Here is a 16,173-nt window from a genome sequence, read left to right as displayed (position 1 = left end):
TTCGGCTATGTGTCACCACCGAAACCTTTGATTGCGATAGTGTACGCGGACCTGATGCGACATTATGTTATGGTTGAATGCAATATCGCATCCACCCTATCGGGACTCTCACATCGCAATATCCAAAGGGCTGTCCTCCTGCTATGCGCCGATTGCGATGTAAGTCATGGACCCGATGGTCCGATTGCAACATGGTTCAAGGTAATATCGCATCCGCTGTGTCACTAGTCTCGAAGGGATGTTAAATTCGCCGATTGCGATAGAGGTATGGACTCGATGGACTCATCAAAAACAATTTATATAATATCGCGTCCAGCAAGGGAATCGGCCATCGGCAATCGACTATGTTATGTGCAAACCTCCAGAAGCGACGATTGCGATAAAAGGATGACGTGGCATGTGGGACCTCTATATGGCTATAGCCTCGTTTATATGGTTTCCGTGAAGTAATAAGTCCGTGAATAAAAGATTCTCCGACAGATATATTTTTCATATACAAGTCGGCCTCTCCTCCCTATGAACATGTCCCTTGGTGATAGGAAGAAGTCATATATATATATATATGTTGAAACGCTTCATTTCTGAAATTGATCTCGGGCATCTATATTACGAACAAATCACAGTTCACGACTCGTGAACTTGAAAAGAAAAAAAAAGGGACCTCTCTGATATTTTTTAATAAGCATCATTTCTATTGTAATTCAGCCCCTCTTCCTCTTGAACGTGTCCCATGAAGCATTGGTTAATTCGAGCGCAGAGGAAGCTAAAGCGAATGGAGGAGGGAAGCCAGAAGGTCGAGCGAGTGTTGAGGAAGCCGAAGCTCAAGCGAGCGAGAAGGAAGCCAAAGAGCCAGCGAGTAAGCGGAAACAAATGGACAAAGGCATGAGAATGTATAAAATAGTAAAAACAGAGAACTGTTGGTGCTGTTGTTGTGGTGAAGAACCAGAGCGTGAGGTAGCAGAGGCAGAAGAGGCAGCAGAAGCAACGGAGGCTGTAGAAGCAGCAGAGGCAGGAGAGTAGGAGTGAGAGAACCTCAACTAAATAGAGTGTAGCAGCATACCAGTTTATACCAAGGTTGGGTTGGAGCCCAAGAGGTTGGAGCCTCAGAACTGAACAGGACTAAAGTCATTAGGGGTAGGTGCTCCTAAGTGCAAAACCACTGCAAAACAGAGTTGGTGCTTTGGAGGTTGGAGCCTCACTAAAGTCCAAGTTGGAGCTTGGCAACTATTCACAATCGGATATATACTTATATTGTATTTATTTCATTGCACTGTCTTGAGTTTTAATAAAAGCATTAATTCCAGCTGTTGATCTCTGTGTTCTGTGTATACACATATCTATATATGCTTTTGGCAATCACTAGAACAATTAAAAATAAGAAACACTGATTCACCCCCCCTCTCAGTATTTCCAACACAATTTCGAACATAGTGCGGCAAGTGGTTGTACCTCCTGCTGCAGATGAACTTCCTGCTGCAGATGAACTTGTTGAATTCATAAAAAATAATGCAAAGGCAAAAAGGATTATGATGGACAGTCTGAAGGATCATGTGGTTCCTCATGTGAGAGGAAACACATATGCATATCAGATGTGGACAACTCTAACCACTCTCTATCAGAGTACCAATGAGAGCAGGAAGATGGTACTCAAAGAACAATTGAAGAACATCAGGATGACAAACGCTGAAAGTGTAGTTCATTATCTTGGCAAGGTCAAATAGGTACGTGATGATTTCACTGCTATTGGTGAGGCAGTTGCACCCACAGAGTTAGTCAGGATAGTTGTAGCAGGACTTCCTAAGTCTTTGGAGGTCTTTGGAGATGTTGTTACCTCTAGGGAGAATCTTCCCAATTGGGACAGGTTCTGGGATGATTGTGTGCAGCATGAGATACGGAACATTGGCAGTGGTGGGGTGAAGACAACAGATGAGGAGGATGTAGCCTTGACAGTGAGGGGGAAGAACAAAGGGAAGGCCAAGAAAGGGCCCCCATCAGATGGGGCTAAGTGAAAGGAGAAGAAGAAGAAGAAATATACAGATATGTCCAGAGTCAAATGTTGGGCATGTCTGAAGATGGGACACTATGCTGCTACGTGTCCTGAGAGGAAGAACAAGGGGAAGAAGGGTATTGCAGCTTCAACAAAGGTGGAGCAGTTTGCTTCACAGTTTGATAAGGACTTTGCATTTATTACTTCTACATCTAGTAGGAGTACATCATCTGATGTGTGGTACATAGACAACGGGGCTTCCTACCATATGATAGGTCCACGAGAGTTCTTTTCAGAGCTTGCAGAGAGGGCACTTGATATTGAGATTGTACTAAGAGATGATTGCACTATGAGAGTTGTTGGTGTGGGGACTGCGACTTTTGAGAGGGAGTCTTTGCCTCCTTTGAAGGTCATGGATGTTTTGTATGTTCTGGGGATGAAGAAGAACTTGATTTCAGTGTCTGCTATGGAGGAAAAGGGGTTTGACATCACTTTCTTAGGAGGGCAGGTATTGATGCATCACAAGGGAGCTTCCATCACTTCGGCCAAAGTGGTTGGAGTCCGCTCTGGGAAACTATACATGTTCAATTTTTAGTCGGCAGGAGCATTAGTGAGTAGCACATCTGGTAGCACTCACACTAGTACCACCAACAGTAAAGACTTGTGCGAGTTATGGCACCAGAGGATGGCGCATATGCATCACGGAGCTTTGAGAGTACTGAGGGAGATCACTAGAGTCCCTAATTTTAGTGTCGAGCATTATGAGGTCTGCAGAGGGTGTGCTTTGGTCAAGTACACCAAGTTACCATTCCCAGTGAGCGACAACATATCTACATGTATACTAGACTTGATTCATACTAATGTTAGTGGTCGTATGTCTCATGTGTCTTTGGGTGGTTATGAGTATTATGTTATATTCATTGATGACTACTCTAGGAGGACTTGGATATATTTCCTGAAGACCAAGGGTGAGGTCTTCAGTCGCTTTAAAGAGTTCAAAGCTCTTGTGGAAAAGCAGACAGGTAGGAAGATTTGGGTCTTGAGGTCAGACAATGATGGTGAGTGCATCGATGGTGGGTTTTCTGACATCTGTGCACAGGAGGGCATTAGGAGAGAGTTCACAGTTCCTTACAAGCCCCAGAAGAATGGGGTGTCTGAAAGGAAGAATAGAGCTATTGTTGGGGTTGCTAGAGTGATGATTCATGATTAGGGGTTGCCTTTGTTTTTGTGGGCTGAGGCCTGCAATACTGCTGTTTATCTTCAGAATAGGAGTCCTCACAAAGTATTAGGGAATATGACTCCGGAGGAGGCTTTCACTGGAGAGAAGCCTCATGTGGGACATCTTCGTATCTTTGGATGTCTCACATATTCTTATATCCCCAAGGAGCAAAGGATGAAGCTGGAACCCATGGCAGAGAAGGGTATCTTTATGGGTTACAACGAGACTTTGAAGGCCTATCGGATCTTCATTCCTTCTAAACGAAGAGTGGTGATTAGGAGGGATGTGAAGTTCGAGGAGGAGAGGGCCTATCGGAGATCACAGGAGTATGATGAAAGAGTCAGATTTCTCCTTAGCGGGGAGGTCAGGTACAGGGAGCAAGACCTTAGGGTTTTGGATCGACTGGTACAGGAGGTACTTCAGTGTCAATGACATCTGGGGCACCAGTGGCGAGTTCACCAAGCACTTCTTTAGGGAGTCCATTGGTACATAGTTCACATGGCACTTCAGTTGACATAGGGACAAGTGCCAGTATAGGTTCTTTGAGGACAGGTGCTGGTACAGGCACACCGGGCTCAGTTGGCAGACCTTCAGGTTCACCAGACTAGGGGGTAGAGGATGAGGATCCCTATGGGGAAGCTTCTTCAGTGAAGAGGAGGCCCAAGTGGCTTCAAGACACCTTGAAGGAAGCAGAGTCTGTTGGTCCTCCGAAGAGGGTGAGCAGGGAGAGTGTGCCACTTGAGCGGTTTTGCAGTTATGTAGCTAGGGCTGCCAGCATTGTTGACTCTGAGCCTACTAGCTATGAGGAGGCTGCCAGCCAGGAGGTATGGAGAGAGGCTATGGTGGAGGAGTATGCCTCTATCATTAAGAACAATGTCTGGGAAGTGGTGCCTAGGCCTGAGGGCAAGTCAGTTGTGACTTCCAAGTGGCTCTACAAGATCAAGCATGTTGCGGATGGCAGCATTGAGAAGTTCAAGGCAAGGTTTGTGGCTAGAGGGTTCTCACAGATAGAGGGAGTTGACTATGATGAGACCTTCGCTCCCGTAGCTCGGTACACTTCTATCCGGTCCCTTATTTCTATTGTTGCAGAAATGGGTTGGCAGATCCATCAGATGGATGTGAAGACCGCATTTCTGAACAAAGTTATAGAGGAGGAGGTGTATGTTGAGAAGCCATAGGGCTTTGAGGTACTTGGGCATGAGACCCATGTATGTTGGTTGAGGTGAGCACTCTACGGACTTAAGCAAGCTCTGAGAGCTTGGTATTCGAGGATTGATACTTACTTGCAGCAAATGGGTTTCACGAAGAGTGATGCAGATCCGAACCTATACTACATTGTTGTAGGGGATGATTCGCTCATTCTTGTGCTGTATGTTGATGACTTGTTCATTACTGGGGCAGAGAGACTGATTAGTGGTTGCAAGGAGGATCTTGCTATGGAGTTCGAGATGAAGGACATTGGGCTGATGCATTACTTTTTGGGGCTTGAGGTATGGCAGGAGGAGGGGTATATCTTTCTGGGGTAGGGGCAATATGTTGTGGATGTGTTGAGCAGATTTCAGATGGTAGATTGTAGACCCATGTCTACACCTATGATCACCAACTGGAAGAAGATTCATGCTTCAGATTCTAGTTTGGTGGATCCCACATTGTATAGGTAGCTTATTGGGTCCTTGATGTATCTGGTCAACGCTAGGCCAGATATATGCTTTGCAGTTAACACGCTTACCCAGTTCATGGTTGAGCCCAGGAGGGTGCATTGGGTAGCTGCAAAGCACATTCTCGCTACGTGCAGGTGATTGTTGATTATGGTTTGGAGTTTGGACTATAGGCGGGGAGATGGAGTGAGGTTGGCAAGTTACATAGATTCAGATTGGGCAGGGTGTGCTTCTGACAGGAAAAGCACTTCAGGGTGTTGCTTCAGATTGGATTCGACAGTTGTGTCGTGCTTCAGTCAAAAGCAAAAGTCAGTTGCTTTGAGCTCTTCTGAGGCTGAGTATATGGTTGCTAGCTAGGCTAGTTGTGAGGCCATTTGGCTTCGCAAGTTGTTGTATGGCCTATTTGATCAGGAGTTGAGACCGATGGTTATTCACTGTGATAATTAGAGTTGCATTAAACTCATGGAGAATCCAGTGTTTCATGATAGCTCAAAACACATTGACATTAGATATCATTTCATCAGGGACGATGTTCAGAAGGGGGCACTGAGGTTGGAGTATATATCGATAGATGAGTAGATGGCCGATGTTCTCACGCAGTCCTTGCCAAGAGGCAAGCATTTCCATTTCAGGGACAAGATGGGTGTGGTGAGAAGCACTTTCCTTGGTAAGAGGGAGTGTTGATTTTTAATGTACCTTGGACAAGTGGTTTCCCATGGGTTAGTCTCTACCCAGGGAAAAGTGTCCAAAATAATTCTTTTCCTAAGTGTGACTTTATAAAGTGAAGGTGAATTTATAAGTTGTAAAGTCCATGTTAAATTATAAAGTGAAAAGTGACTTTAGACATAAAGTACAATATGGGTACTTTATTTAATGGGTGAGTTAAAAAACAGAAAGTGAGAATTAAACGCACATTTATTCTCATCCCTTGATCTAAATGAATTTGAGGCATTAGATCTTAGGGTTGCCCAAAAGTCATTTAGGGAAACAAAAGGGGGAAAAGAAAAAAGAGACTGCATTCATTCTTTATGAGAGCAGATTGGAAAAAGGAGGCTAAGAGCTGGAGAAAAGTTCTGGAGGAGAAATTTGTTGCAGAAAGCTGAAGGAGTGATTTATGGGCAAAGCTGGGCATGAAAATCAAGGCATAGAAGACAATAGAAGGTACAATACGAACAACATTTAATGTTGTGAGCTGCATGCTGTTCGAGAGAAGTTTTTGAGATTTTCTTTTTGAAAAATCCATATAGTGCATACAATGGTACGGAAATCCATACAGTTTGTATCTTTATAGTACATATTTTCAGCTTCAAGTGGGCATGGAAATCGAGGCAAAGTGGGCACAATTTTCAAAGAGTTTTGGGCTGAAGAGATAAGTTGTATTTTGCTGTTTTGTTTTGTCTGCAAATGTATTTTTCCTGAACCTGAAAGATAAATATATTTGAAGAGCTCTTTAACAGGTTTTCCCTAGAGAAGATTGAAGGGGTTTTGCCTGGGTCTAAGTTGACCAAAAATTTGTGTGTATTTTTATGTGTGTTTTTGGTTTGTTTATGTCCATATTTATTTTCAGCATGTGATGATAGTCTCATGTGTTTTAATCTGAAAATTTCATTTCCAGAATTCTATATTTTGAATGTATGTTTATAGGAAAGGGCATTTAACTGAATGGGAGTGATAAGGTGAAATTAAAATCGGGTTGGGAGTAAGAAACTTTTTAGTTATCAAAATTCAACAAAAAAGAAAATTTATTGGAAAAATTGTATTATTGGAGATTTTTAATGGTTTTTCATGTGATGGATGTATGCTAGGGTTTTTCTATTGTTCCATGTTTAAATGCATATTTTTATTGAAAAATCTTGCTTGATCATTGCATGTTGAATTTATTTTCCTTCACTGTGATAGAGGACCTCCTAGTGAGTTTTCCTCTACTTAATTTCTCCCCTTATGAAAATATAGCTAGGGTTTTCCAAGTGACATCTAGGGTTTTTCCCCTTACTCCAAGCACGATTTGGTTTCTCTTCAATTTAGCCCTAAAGACTCTATCACTCAAGTAGGGAAAGGCATTAGGAATTGTTGTGGTGGTCAAAAGTCATAAAAACTTTATCTTTTCCTTTCAATCTATTCTTCTAAGCCCTTTAAGGCAAGCCTCTAGGGCTAGGGCATAGGGCCAAATTCAACTAGGGCCTCTATCAGGAGGACTTGGAGGCTTTTGTAGCTTGTTTTCACCTTGATTGATCTTTGGAACTCAAAATTATAGCTCTTTTCACATTGTAAATTGCCCTAATAGGGCTGATGTCATCTCCCCTAGGCAATTTGTGCCCTAGTTAAACCCTAACTTTGGCTAAAGGCTTCAACTTGGGATTTAATTTGAAGGTTTTCTATCTCTTTTGTTGACTCCGTCATTAACAAACCTTTTCTTTGTACTTGTATGTCTAGACACTCCTTTATTGAACTTCATCATAAAACCCTAGGTGTCAAGTGCCTTTTCTAAGGCTTTGTATATGGTACACTGCTCCTACATATTGAGAATTGTGCCTTTGTCCACTAGAAAGGTTCCTTGCTCAGCCTTTGATCTATATGACCTTGAGGGAATTGACTTAGAACATCCTTTAGGTGAAAACTGGGAAGCCTCCCATGTGGTGAAATTCCACTGAAGACTAGGAGGTGGATTGCTGAGGTGACAGTGGCAGTCCATTTCGTTATTGCATCTAGGTCTGGCCCTTGCCTTGTGAGTTGTTTCACAAGTCTACTAATTTTGAGGCAACAGTTCATATTTCTTTGGTCACCTGTATACAATATGGGAACTAGTATTATTGTTTGTCTTATGTGTTTGAATTAGCAGATGATAATATTACTTAGTAGTACACTTGAATAGCATATTAGTTGTAGATTGATTACTTTTTCAACGAACAAGAGGCACAAGACAAAATATTGATCATGCTCGGGATAGGTCTGTCCAACCTAGACCATGCAGAGAAACCAGACTACTAGTCTAGGGACTTATAAAACCAATTTCTTCTCAGCTATGCTATTAGGAGAGTTTATTGATGTTTGTTTTCATATTTTATGAATAAACTATGTAGGACCTAGTACTATCTTTTTAAACACAGGCCATGCTTTTGGCTTTATGTCCTCAAACAGTTTGATCCATGTTTCTTCTTGTTGGAACTGCATTTTGCAGTGTAATAGTTTGTACTTTTTATTATTGTAGTCCCTTGATCTCTCACTAGGGGAGATATCAATTTTGTTTATGAGAAGTAAAGTTTTACCCTTTGACTGTGTCTATGACTGAAGTTAAAAGTAATATGTTCTTGCCAACATATTGGCAGCAGTACCTATGTTCAAAGATATAGTTAGTAAGCTCTGAGATTTCCAAGAATGGAAGTGCCACCATAACCTAACAGGGTGATGCCTCAGTACTGCTAGGATTGGAAAAACTACTTCATCTCATCTTCCCATACATATCAACTGTTCACTGTGGTCCTTTTCATTCCTGCAACACTCATTACAGTCAAGCCTTTGCATATCCAACGTTAATTGCTTTGATATTATTTTATGTGGGTTATGTTTTTCAGTCCTTGCTGATCAAGCCTAGAGCAATTTCCAAAATTTGTGAATGAACTCATATCTATTGTTTTGATTGATGATTCTACTGAATGTACCCCTGAAGGAACTTTCTGTATGTCTTGAAGTCCCGAATAAGGTAGTAAACATTTCTGCACCATCAATAGGGTGTGGTTTGTTGGCCAGTTTTGATAACTTGATATCTGTAATTTCATGTACCTCCTTGGACCCCAATTATGCTGGTTTAAAAGGCCATTGTTCACCTGATGGATGTCTTGTGTTTGAATTGTTCTGCTAACATTTAGAGATTGACCAGTATAGGAGATTAACAACCTTATTAAGAAGACTCTTTTCTTGATCTGGTGTTTGAACAATAGTACAGTGCGGAGTAGAGTGTCCAAGCAGGAATTTTCTCCAACTTTTGTGATGCTTTATTTATTTGTTTGGCTCTCTACATTGCTTGTATTTTCTGTCAGTGGTTCTTTCTAATAATATTCAATTGACCGTGTAAGATTCATTGGAATATTCTGTTTGGAGTTTTGCTGTTTTGATATCCAAACCATCTCTGCATTTGAATATGACAACTTTGAAATTGATTATTATTGTTAAGGTATATGTAGAACATCTTCTGGAGCCACTTTTGAAAACCATTCTGTCATTGGCTGGTCCTAGGACAACTATTCTGGTAAGTTTTTCAGTTGAAATTGTCAAATGAGAGGCTTTCAGTGTGTTTGGTAATTTTTCGCTGTTGGTCAATGTTACATAAACATTTTTGCTTCTGTGCAGTTAGGATATGAGCTGCGCTCAACTGTCGTTCATGAAAAGATGAATGAGCTTTGGAAAGAAAATTTTGATGTCAAACGGGTATCAAAAACAAAGGTATTTTCTTTGGTCAAGCTTTCTTACTTCTAGGAAACTAAAGACGTTATGTTTTAAGGAAATGTAATGTCTTTTATGCAGATGGATCACAAGTATCAACATTCAAATATTGAACTTTTTTTGATGCGGCCCAAGAACCAACTGGTAACAAATTTATTATTTCTGAATTTATTTTTGCAGAGCAAAACTAAGATTTACACTACCATTAAGTTCTCATTTTATCTGTTGGGATTTACTTCTTATGTAGGGATTCTCAAATGATGGACATGTGTTTCAATGTTTTGCTATTGTAGTAAATTAAAATATTCTCATAAGCATTACTGTAGTCTGAACTTTCTCCACTAACCTATTTGTATCATTTATCACGGAATTTTATGTTATATGCTGTTTCCACTTGATGTTGCTAGTAAATGCAGTTATCTTCAGTGTCCTATCCTTGAGGAAAGATGGTGTGAGTGAAATGATGAGGCATTTCCTAGTTTTATTGTTGCCTCGACATCCATTCTTGTAATCTTGTTGTGACAGGATTCTATTTCAACTATCACAAGCTTTACGGAAGATCTGCCACCTCAGATCAACCCTAAAGTTCAGACAGTTTCAGGAGATTTCTCAACGAGCAACACACAAGATGCACAGGTGGCTTCTTCAGAACAAATATTCTTAAAATTGCTTACAGAAAATATTGCATACTGTCCTATTGTAGTCACCAAAAATATCTTCCATTATCCTATTTTTCTTGTCTAAGTTGTATGTGTTTTGAATGATAATTATGTGGATAAATCAGGCAGAGTGATCTAAGTTTTTTGCCTGTGAACAGGTGCCAACTTCATCTGCAAAGAATGCAAATTTTAGTTTCAGTGATACTGCAGCATTTATAGAAGATTCTTCAGAAAGTTGTAAACATAGTTCTGATGAGCAAGTATCAGGTGGTATTGAAAGATCTGGTTTTAATTTCCCTGAAGATATTTTAGGCTCTGATTTGAAGAGTGACGATCCCTGGAAATTGAGAAGATATGGGTCCATGGCTGCACGCCTGCTTCAGAATGTTCAAATCCCTGATTAGTCAAGACCAGAAGGCGTTTGTGGGGTTACTGTGTTTTCTGTTACCCTTCTGGATATGTAATTTTAAAATCCCATTGATGACTCCCATTTTATGTTGAAGTTGCTGTTAGTGTGATAGTTCTGATGAGCAAGTATCATGTGGAATTGAAAGATTTGGTTTTAATTTCCCTGAGGATATTTTAGGCTCTGATTTGAAGAGTGACTATCCCTGGAAATTGAGAAGATATGGGTCCATGGCTGCATGCCTACTTCAGAATGTTCAAATCCCTGATTAGTCGAGACCAGAAGGCGTTTGTGGGGTTTCTGTGTTTTCTGTTACCCTTCTGGATATGTAATTTTAAAATCCCATTGATGATTCCCATTTGATGTTGAAAGTTGCTGTTAGTGTGATTTGAATTGCTTTATGAATTCCCTGGTTCAGGTCTTGCTGCCTTTGAAGATAGCTCCCATTTATTGTTCAAACTGCTTGTTGGTGCTGCTCGAATTTCTTGACAGAAGCCTGGTTCATTTCCTGCTCCCAATAGAAGATTGGGGTCCCATGTAGGTGTTCACTGTGAAATGTGTGATGAAAACATGGAATGGGACATGCTTCCACAATTGGGGATGTACCATTGTGGAGGTTTAGACCAATGCTTTTTTTTTTTTAATAACCAGAATGAGTAGATTTTTTTATATATAAAACGCGCATGTTTGCATGCAAAATCGGGATTTTACAAAGTATTTTCAAGCCTACTGAGGGCTGCTGATACATCATTTGTTCCGCTTTCCTTTTATAAGAGTTTTCACTTTGATTCTTACAAAAATTTCTCATTCCAGAGATCCTATAGCTATATATTCGACAGAACTGAAAAAGTAAATATTTACAATTGAAGTGTGCCATACAAAATCATTTGCAAAACCAGAGAGAGAACATAGTAAACATCCATTGGCATTGGATTGTTCAGATTCAGGCTAGTGGATTCTTCTTCTTTGATCTTGTTTAGATCCAGCCTGGTGGAGTCTTCTTCATTGCTCTTGCGGCTTTCCTCCATTTTGAGCTTCAACTGTTCAATTTGTTGACGCAACGCATCCACCTCATCGTCCAATTGGTGAATTCACTCTTTCTTCTCGAATTGCCACTCTTGCATGGCTAGATTCTCCAGTTGTTGTTGGTGGATGCAACACTGCAACACAGCCAAACCATCCTGAATCTCCAAGTGACCCTACACATTTTTTGCAGGCCTGCCTGTTGCTATCGTTGACCAAAGAATTACCTGCCCGCGGCCCCCTTGTCCTAGGCTTGCAATGACCCCAGGAGCCCGACAGGGAGCTATCCTCGACACAATCGCTGTGCACACTCATATTTGTCTTCAGACTACCATTGACGAGCCTCTCCAGGATGCCACAGACCCCCCTATCGCGCACCCCCGACTCCAGAATACCCGTGACCCACCACTCCAAGAACCCACGACATCCAATTCCAAAGTGTCCTTGAGGTTTTGTTCCAGAACCCCCTCCAGTCAAGCAGTCAAATTTTATATGTTGTGGCTAACTCCTCTAGAAATCGCCTTGAGGTCCCGCGCTTCGACCCAAACCCAACAACGGATACTCAAAGACCCCAAATTTAGCCGCCAGGCCTTCGTAGAAAAGAACCTTAAACCATGGAATATGCGGGACTGGGTGATGATGTAGTACTGTGGAGTGGTACTAATGGAGCCGTAATCCCGATGAACCTCCTTAATTTCCCAACAATCCGCCATTATTTCCTAGCTCTTTTCTTGGTCCACCATTCTCACCCAAACCTTCCTCCCACAAGCGACCAGAGTGTTTTTTAGCAAAGGGAATTAAATGCTTCTCTGAATTTCCCATTAACTTGCTATCACCTGAGATGGTGCGCCGACCTTTCCATAGGATCTAGGCCATGGGTGCTGGATACTCACACTTTGTGATCTACCAGGGACAAGTGTAGTACTAGAATGCCAAACGCAGACACGTCGCGACCGCAAACAGAGGAAGCCCTTGCGACAAGGCCCAAAGATAGGCCAGGCCCAACAATGCGATAGGGGCCAAGGTGCAAAGGATTGAAAGAATCACGAGAGGGGGACATAACGGAGAGGAGAGGAGGGATGAAACAAGTGAAAGATAAAACAAGAAGACGGGGGAGAATGTTGAAGGAAATGTAACTAGGTCCGGTCTTCATAAATGTACTTTTGATATTTGTATTTATTCAAGAAAAGAAATATTATTTTTATAATATATGTCAATGAGTTTCTTGCTCATTGAAATAGGTCTAGCACATGTTAAAGTGCTATAGGTGAGTCAAATAGTCAAAAGAAAATGTTGAAGACCTTAAGGGAATGTTACACCATGTATGTTTATGTATTAGAGTCAAGAGAATACCTCCAAGCAAAGTCAACAAGTCTCCTCCAAGTATGTGACACCACCAAAGAAGCAATTTGAGCTAAATATGTCAAGTTGGCCTGTAGTCTTCTATTCGGCCTAAAGGAGGGACAATCCTCTATATATAGAGGTTGTCCACTCCCTCACAATGTCAAGCAATCAACTCTGAAATCAGCGAATGTAGGAAGCCGAGAAAAGGGTGAAGAAGGATGAAGAAAGGGTTTCCAAGTGCAGCGACGGAGGAAGAAATACTGAAACCTTGAAATTCTGTTCTAGGGCTAAAAGACATTCACATGTGTGAAGAAGGATAGGGTCTCTCTGCTGTCATAGCAACCCTCTATCACAGTCACATAAACTTCATTTTTGGGGCTAAGAACATAGGCCTAGAGGGTCTCCCACTCAAGTGAAGAAGCAAGGAAGAAGAGCGAAGGTAATAGGGTTGTTCTAAAGCCTATTACAGTCGCACATGCGAAGAGAAGGACACTGTCTCTGCTGTTATAACAACCCTCCTATTACATACAGTCATACAAGTTTGTTGGTTGGTGAAGAGAGAGAAGCGATCATTATAAGGAAAGAGTCTCATCCAAGGTATCTCTTCTATAGCAAGTGCAACAAGATCTAACAACAGTTGGAAGGAAGACGAAGTGCCGGGAAGCAAAGCGCAGGAAGAAGGAAGTGCCGGGGAACAAAGTACAAAAAGGAGGAAGGACTTGACTTGTGCTTGGAGGATATTCTTGTCAAGGGTCTAGGGTTTGGCATTTATCAATAAGAAGCTTCAATAAGAGAAAACTTACCAAAAGGTTTTCCTCTTAAGAGAAGAGGGGTTTTGGCCCTGGCAGAGAGCCCACATCTTGTGTTCTTGTTCTTATGTTTTTAGTAGTAGTTTGATGAAGTACACACACATGTATTAATAATAATAAGAAGAAGATTAAGCTAACAAGAAAAAGTAAAAAGACTCCACAAATTGTTATCAAGTCAAGAAGAATCACACTACTTCTAATTGCACTTGATTCTTCAACATGGTATCAGAGCTAAGGTAACACATCAAGGAAAGGGCATCTCAAGAACACTCATCAAGAGAGGACATCTACAAAATTTTAAGCATCAAGCCAAGAAGTCTCAATCACTTCAAGGACAAGGTCTACCATCTATCATTCATCAAGGAAGATTACAAAGCAAGAAGAAGAGGCTTACATAAAGGCACCTACAATAAGAGAAAATCAAAGGACCTACCTCAAGCTACAAGTCATCAAGCAAGCTCACTTTGAAAAAGCAACTTGAAGAACTTCAAGATCTATGGAAGGCAAGCCATCAAGTCTTCCAGGAGAAAGCAAGTCCACTACATCTCAAAATCTATTGAGTAAATATATGTCCCCTTCTGAATATACATCAATGTCTTTTTGCAAGGAAAGAAACAAATTGGTAGGTACCAATAACTTTCTTGCATGGAAGAAGACCACTGATTTACTTCTCCAGGAGAATGAACTCCTAGAACACATCAAAGGGAATGTCACTATTCTTGCTAAGGAACAAACTCAAGCCTTAGCCAAGTATAATAAGGATGAGACAAGAGCTCAAAGGATTCTAATAGAATCCATCAAAGACTCTCATTCCTTATGTCTCCAAACTTGAAACATCAAAATAAATCTATGACAAACTAGTAGAGCTATTCTCGATAACCACATATGGAGAAGTGATATCTCTATGAAATGAATTGTACAAGATAAAGATATCAAAGGAAGGAATAACTACTTCATGAAAATCTATGAAATGAGGGATCAACTTCAAGAGCTAGGGGACGTCATGTCTGATAGGGAAATGACAACTGTAGTACTCAATGCTCTACCCGAGGATTGGGGCAACTTCACATCAAGCATATATGCCAAGAAGGAAGCCACCCCACTAAGTGAAATGTGGTCTCTATGCAAGATAGAGGAAACAAGGCTCAAAGAAAAAGAAGATGTGGGATCAAAGGAGCAAGCATTTGCTACCATGGCCAAGAGAGAGGGAAAATTCAGCAAATTTGGTCCACGAAGAACAAACCATAGTTTTAAAACTCCGACTCCAACTCCGACTCGGCCAAGGGTCGACTCCGACTCGGTATCGACTCGGCCGGCTCGATTTCAATGACTCGGTTGTTGTAAAAAATACATTAAATATTTATTTTTTATAAAAACACATAATTTTAAAGATTTTCATTCATGTTTCCAAACACACAGCATTAGAATATAGATAGAACACAACATATGATCAAAGTAGGCTCATGAATATATCCATTATATCAAAATGGCACCCAGTGCATTGTCCAATACATAACGATGATGATATAGAGATCAAAACAAAAACACATAACCAAGGAGGCTATAAATGGCCTCTACAACAAAAGTCTGTGACCAGTACTATTGGCTACTGCTAGAGTTGCCAACATCATTTGGCTCAGTGTTACTTGGGAGCAGGAGCGAAAGTGGGGAGCGAGAGTGAAAACGGGAGCGGGAGCGACATTTTCAGAAGCTCCTGGTTTGGGAGCAAATCCCAGAGGAGTTCGACAACCAATGTCACTAACATCAAGGTACATAGAGGGATTGGTGCTCTTGATTAAATACGAGTTCCATACCCTAATACATGACAACATTCAATGGAAACATTGCAATCCTCCAATCCTGAAATCCTGAAAAACTGATAAGTCTGCTGGATTTTGAATGAAATCTAAAATTCTACTTTCTCCATATGAAATCCAATGAGGCCGAAACCACTCTCAAACATCCTGAGTCATTTCATGGTAATGTTAAAAATTTAAGTAAAAGGATGAAAATGAAGATTAAGGAGAATGCCACTTTTACTTTAAGAATTTAACATTACCATGAAATTTGAATAGCTCATCAATAGTAGAGAGCATTTGAGTGTGTTAAATAGGGTTTGGGAGGGGGAAATGGACCCCAAATAACGTTTAACTAATTCATAAAACACATTGGAGTCCAAACCAATCAGCAAACACCTTAAAAATCATTAAAAAATTGTTAAATCGCTGTTTTACTGGGGTTACAAGCCGCTGTTTGTGACTCGGCCGACAGTATGGAAACGGCCGAGTTGGCCGAGTCATTCAATGACTCGGCAAGCCGTTTCTTCTCCCGAGTCACTCCTGAGGGCAACAAAATGGATCAACTCGGCCGTTTCGGTTTCGAAACGGCTGAATTTTAAAACTATGGAACAAACAACAAAGATATGTCCAAAGTCCAATGCTTTGGATGCTAAGAATATGGAGCATGTAGGAATAGAATAAAATTGCATGAAACATCTTCTAGAATCTAGAAGCATGATGTACATATAGGTCAAAATACTCATGTAGAAAAAGCATTTATAAACGAGAACAAAATGCATGGTTAGAAATATCTTCTAGAATGTAGGAGCATGGTAGATATAGATCAAGA

The 16,173-nt window shown here is 40.9% G+C and overlaps 1 protein-coding gene across 3 annotated transcripts in view; it reads left to right on the top strand.

The window, feature by feature from the left end:
* The window catches only part of LOC149190674 (S-adenosyl-L-methionine-dependent methyltransferases superfamily protein), a 232,153-nt gene extending 221,363 nt beyond the window's left edge, over window positions 1–10,790 (top strand). For 2 of the 3 annotated variants that reach the window (XM_089412234.1, XM_089412236.1), the window contains 5 exons: window positions 9,036–9,110; window positions 9,212–9,304; window positions 9,386–9,448; window positions 9,830–9,940; window positions 10,122–10,790. In XM_089412234.1, coding sequence (XP_089268360.1) covers window positions 9,036–9,110; window positions 9,212–9,304; window positions 9,386–9,448; window positions 9,830–9,940; window positions 10,122–10,367 — 588 coding nt within the window. In that variant the 3' untranslated portion in view covers window positions 10,368–10,790. The remainder of the gene's footprint in view (window positions 1–9,035; window positions 9,111–9,211; window positions 9,305–9,385; window positions 9,449–9,829; window positions 9,941–10,121) is intronic. The other variant, XM_089412235.1, reaches the window with a different exon arrangement.
* Window positions 10,791–16,173: the final 5,383 nt, after the last annotated feature.

This window comes from Pinus tabuliformis, chromosome 3_1 (genome assembly GCF_031772625.1).
Source record: "Pinus tabuliformis cultivar Carrire ecotype Pingquan chromosome 3_1, CPIR1, whole genome shotgun sequence".
NCBI classification, from domain to species: Eukaryota; Viridiplantae; Streptophyta; class Pinopsida; order Pinales; family Pinaceae; genus Pinus; species Pinus tabuliformis.
Note: the sequence above shows the minus strand (reverse complement) of the source record. Positions and strands in the feature narration are given on the sequence as shown.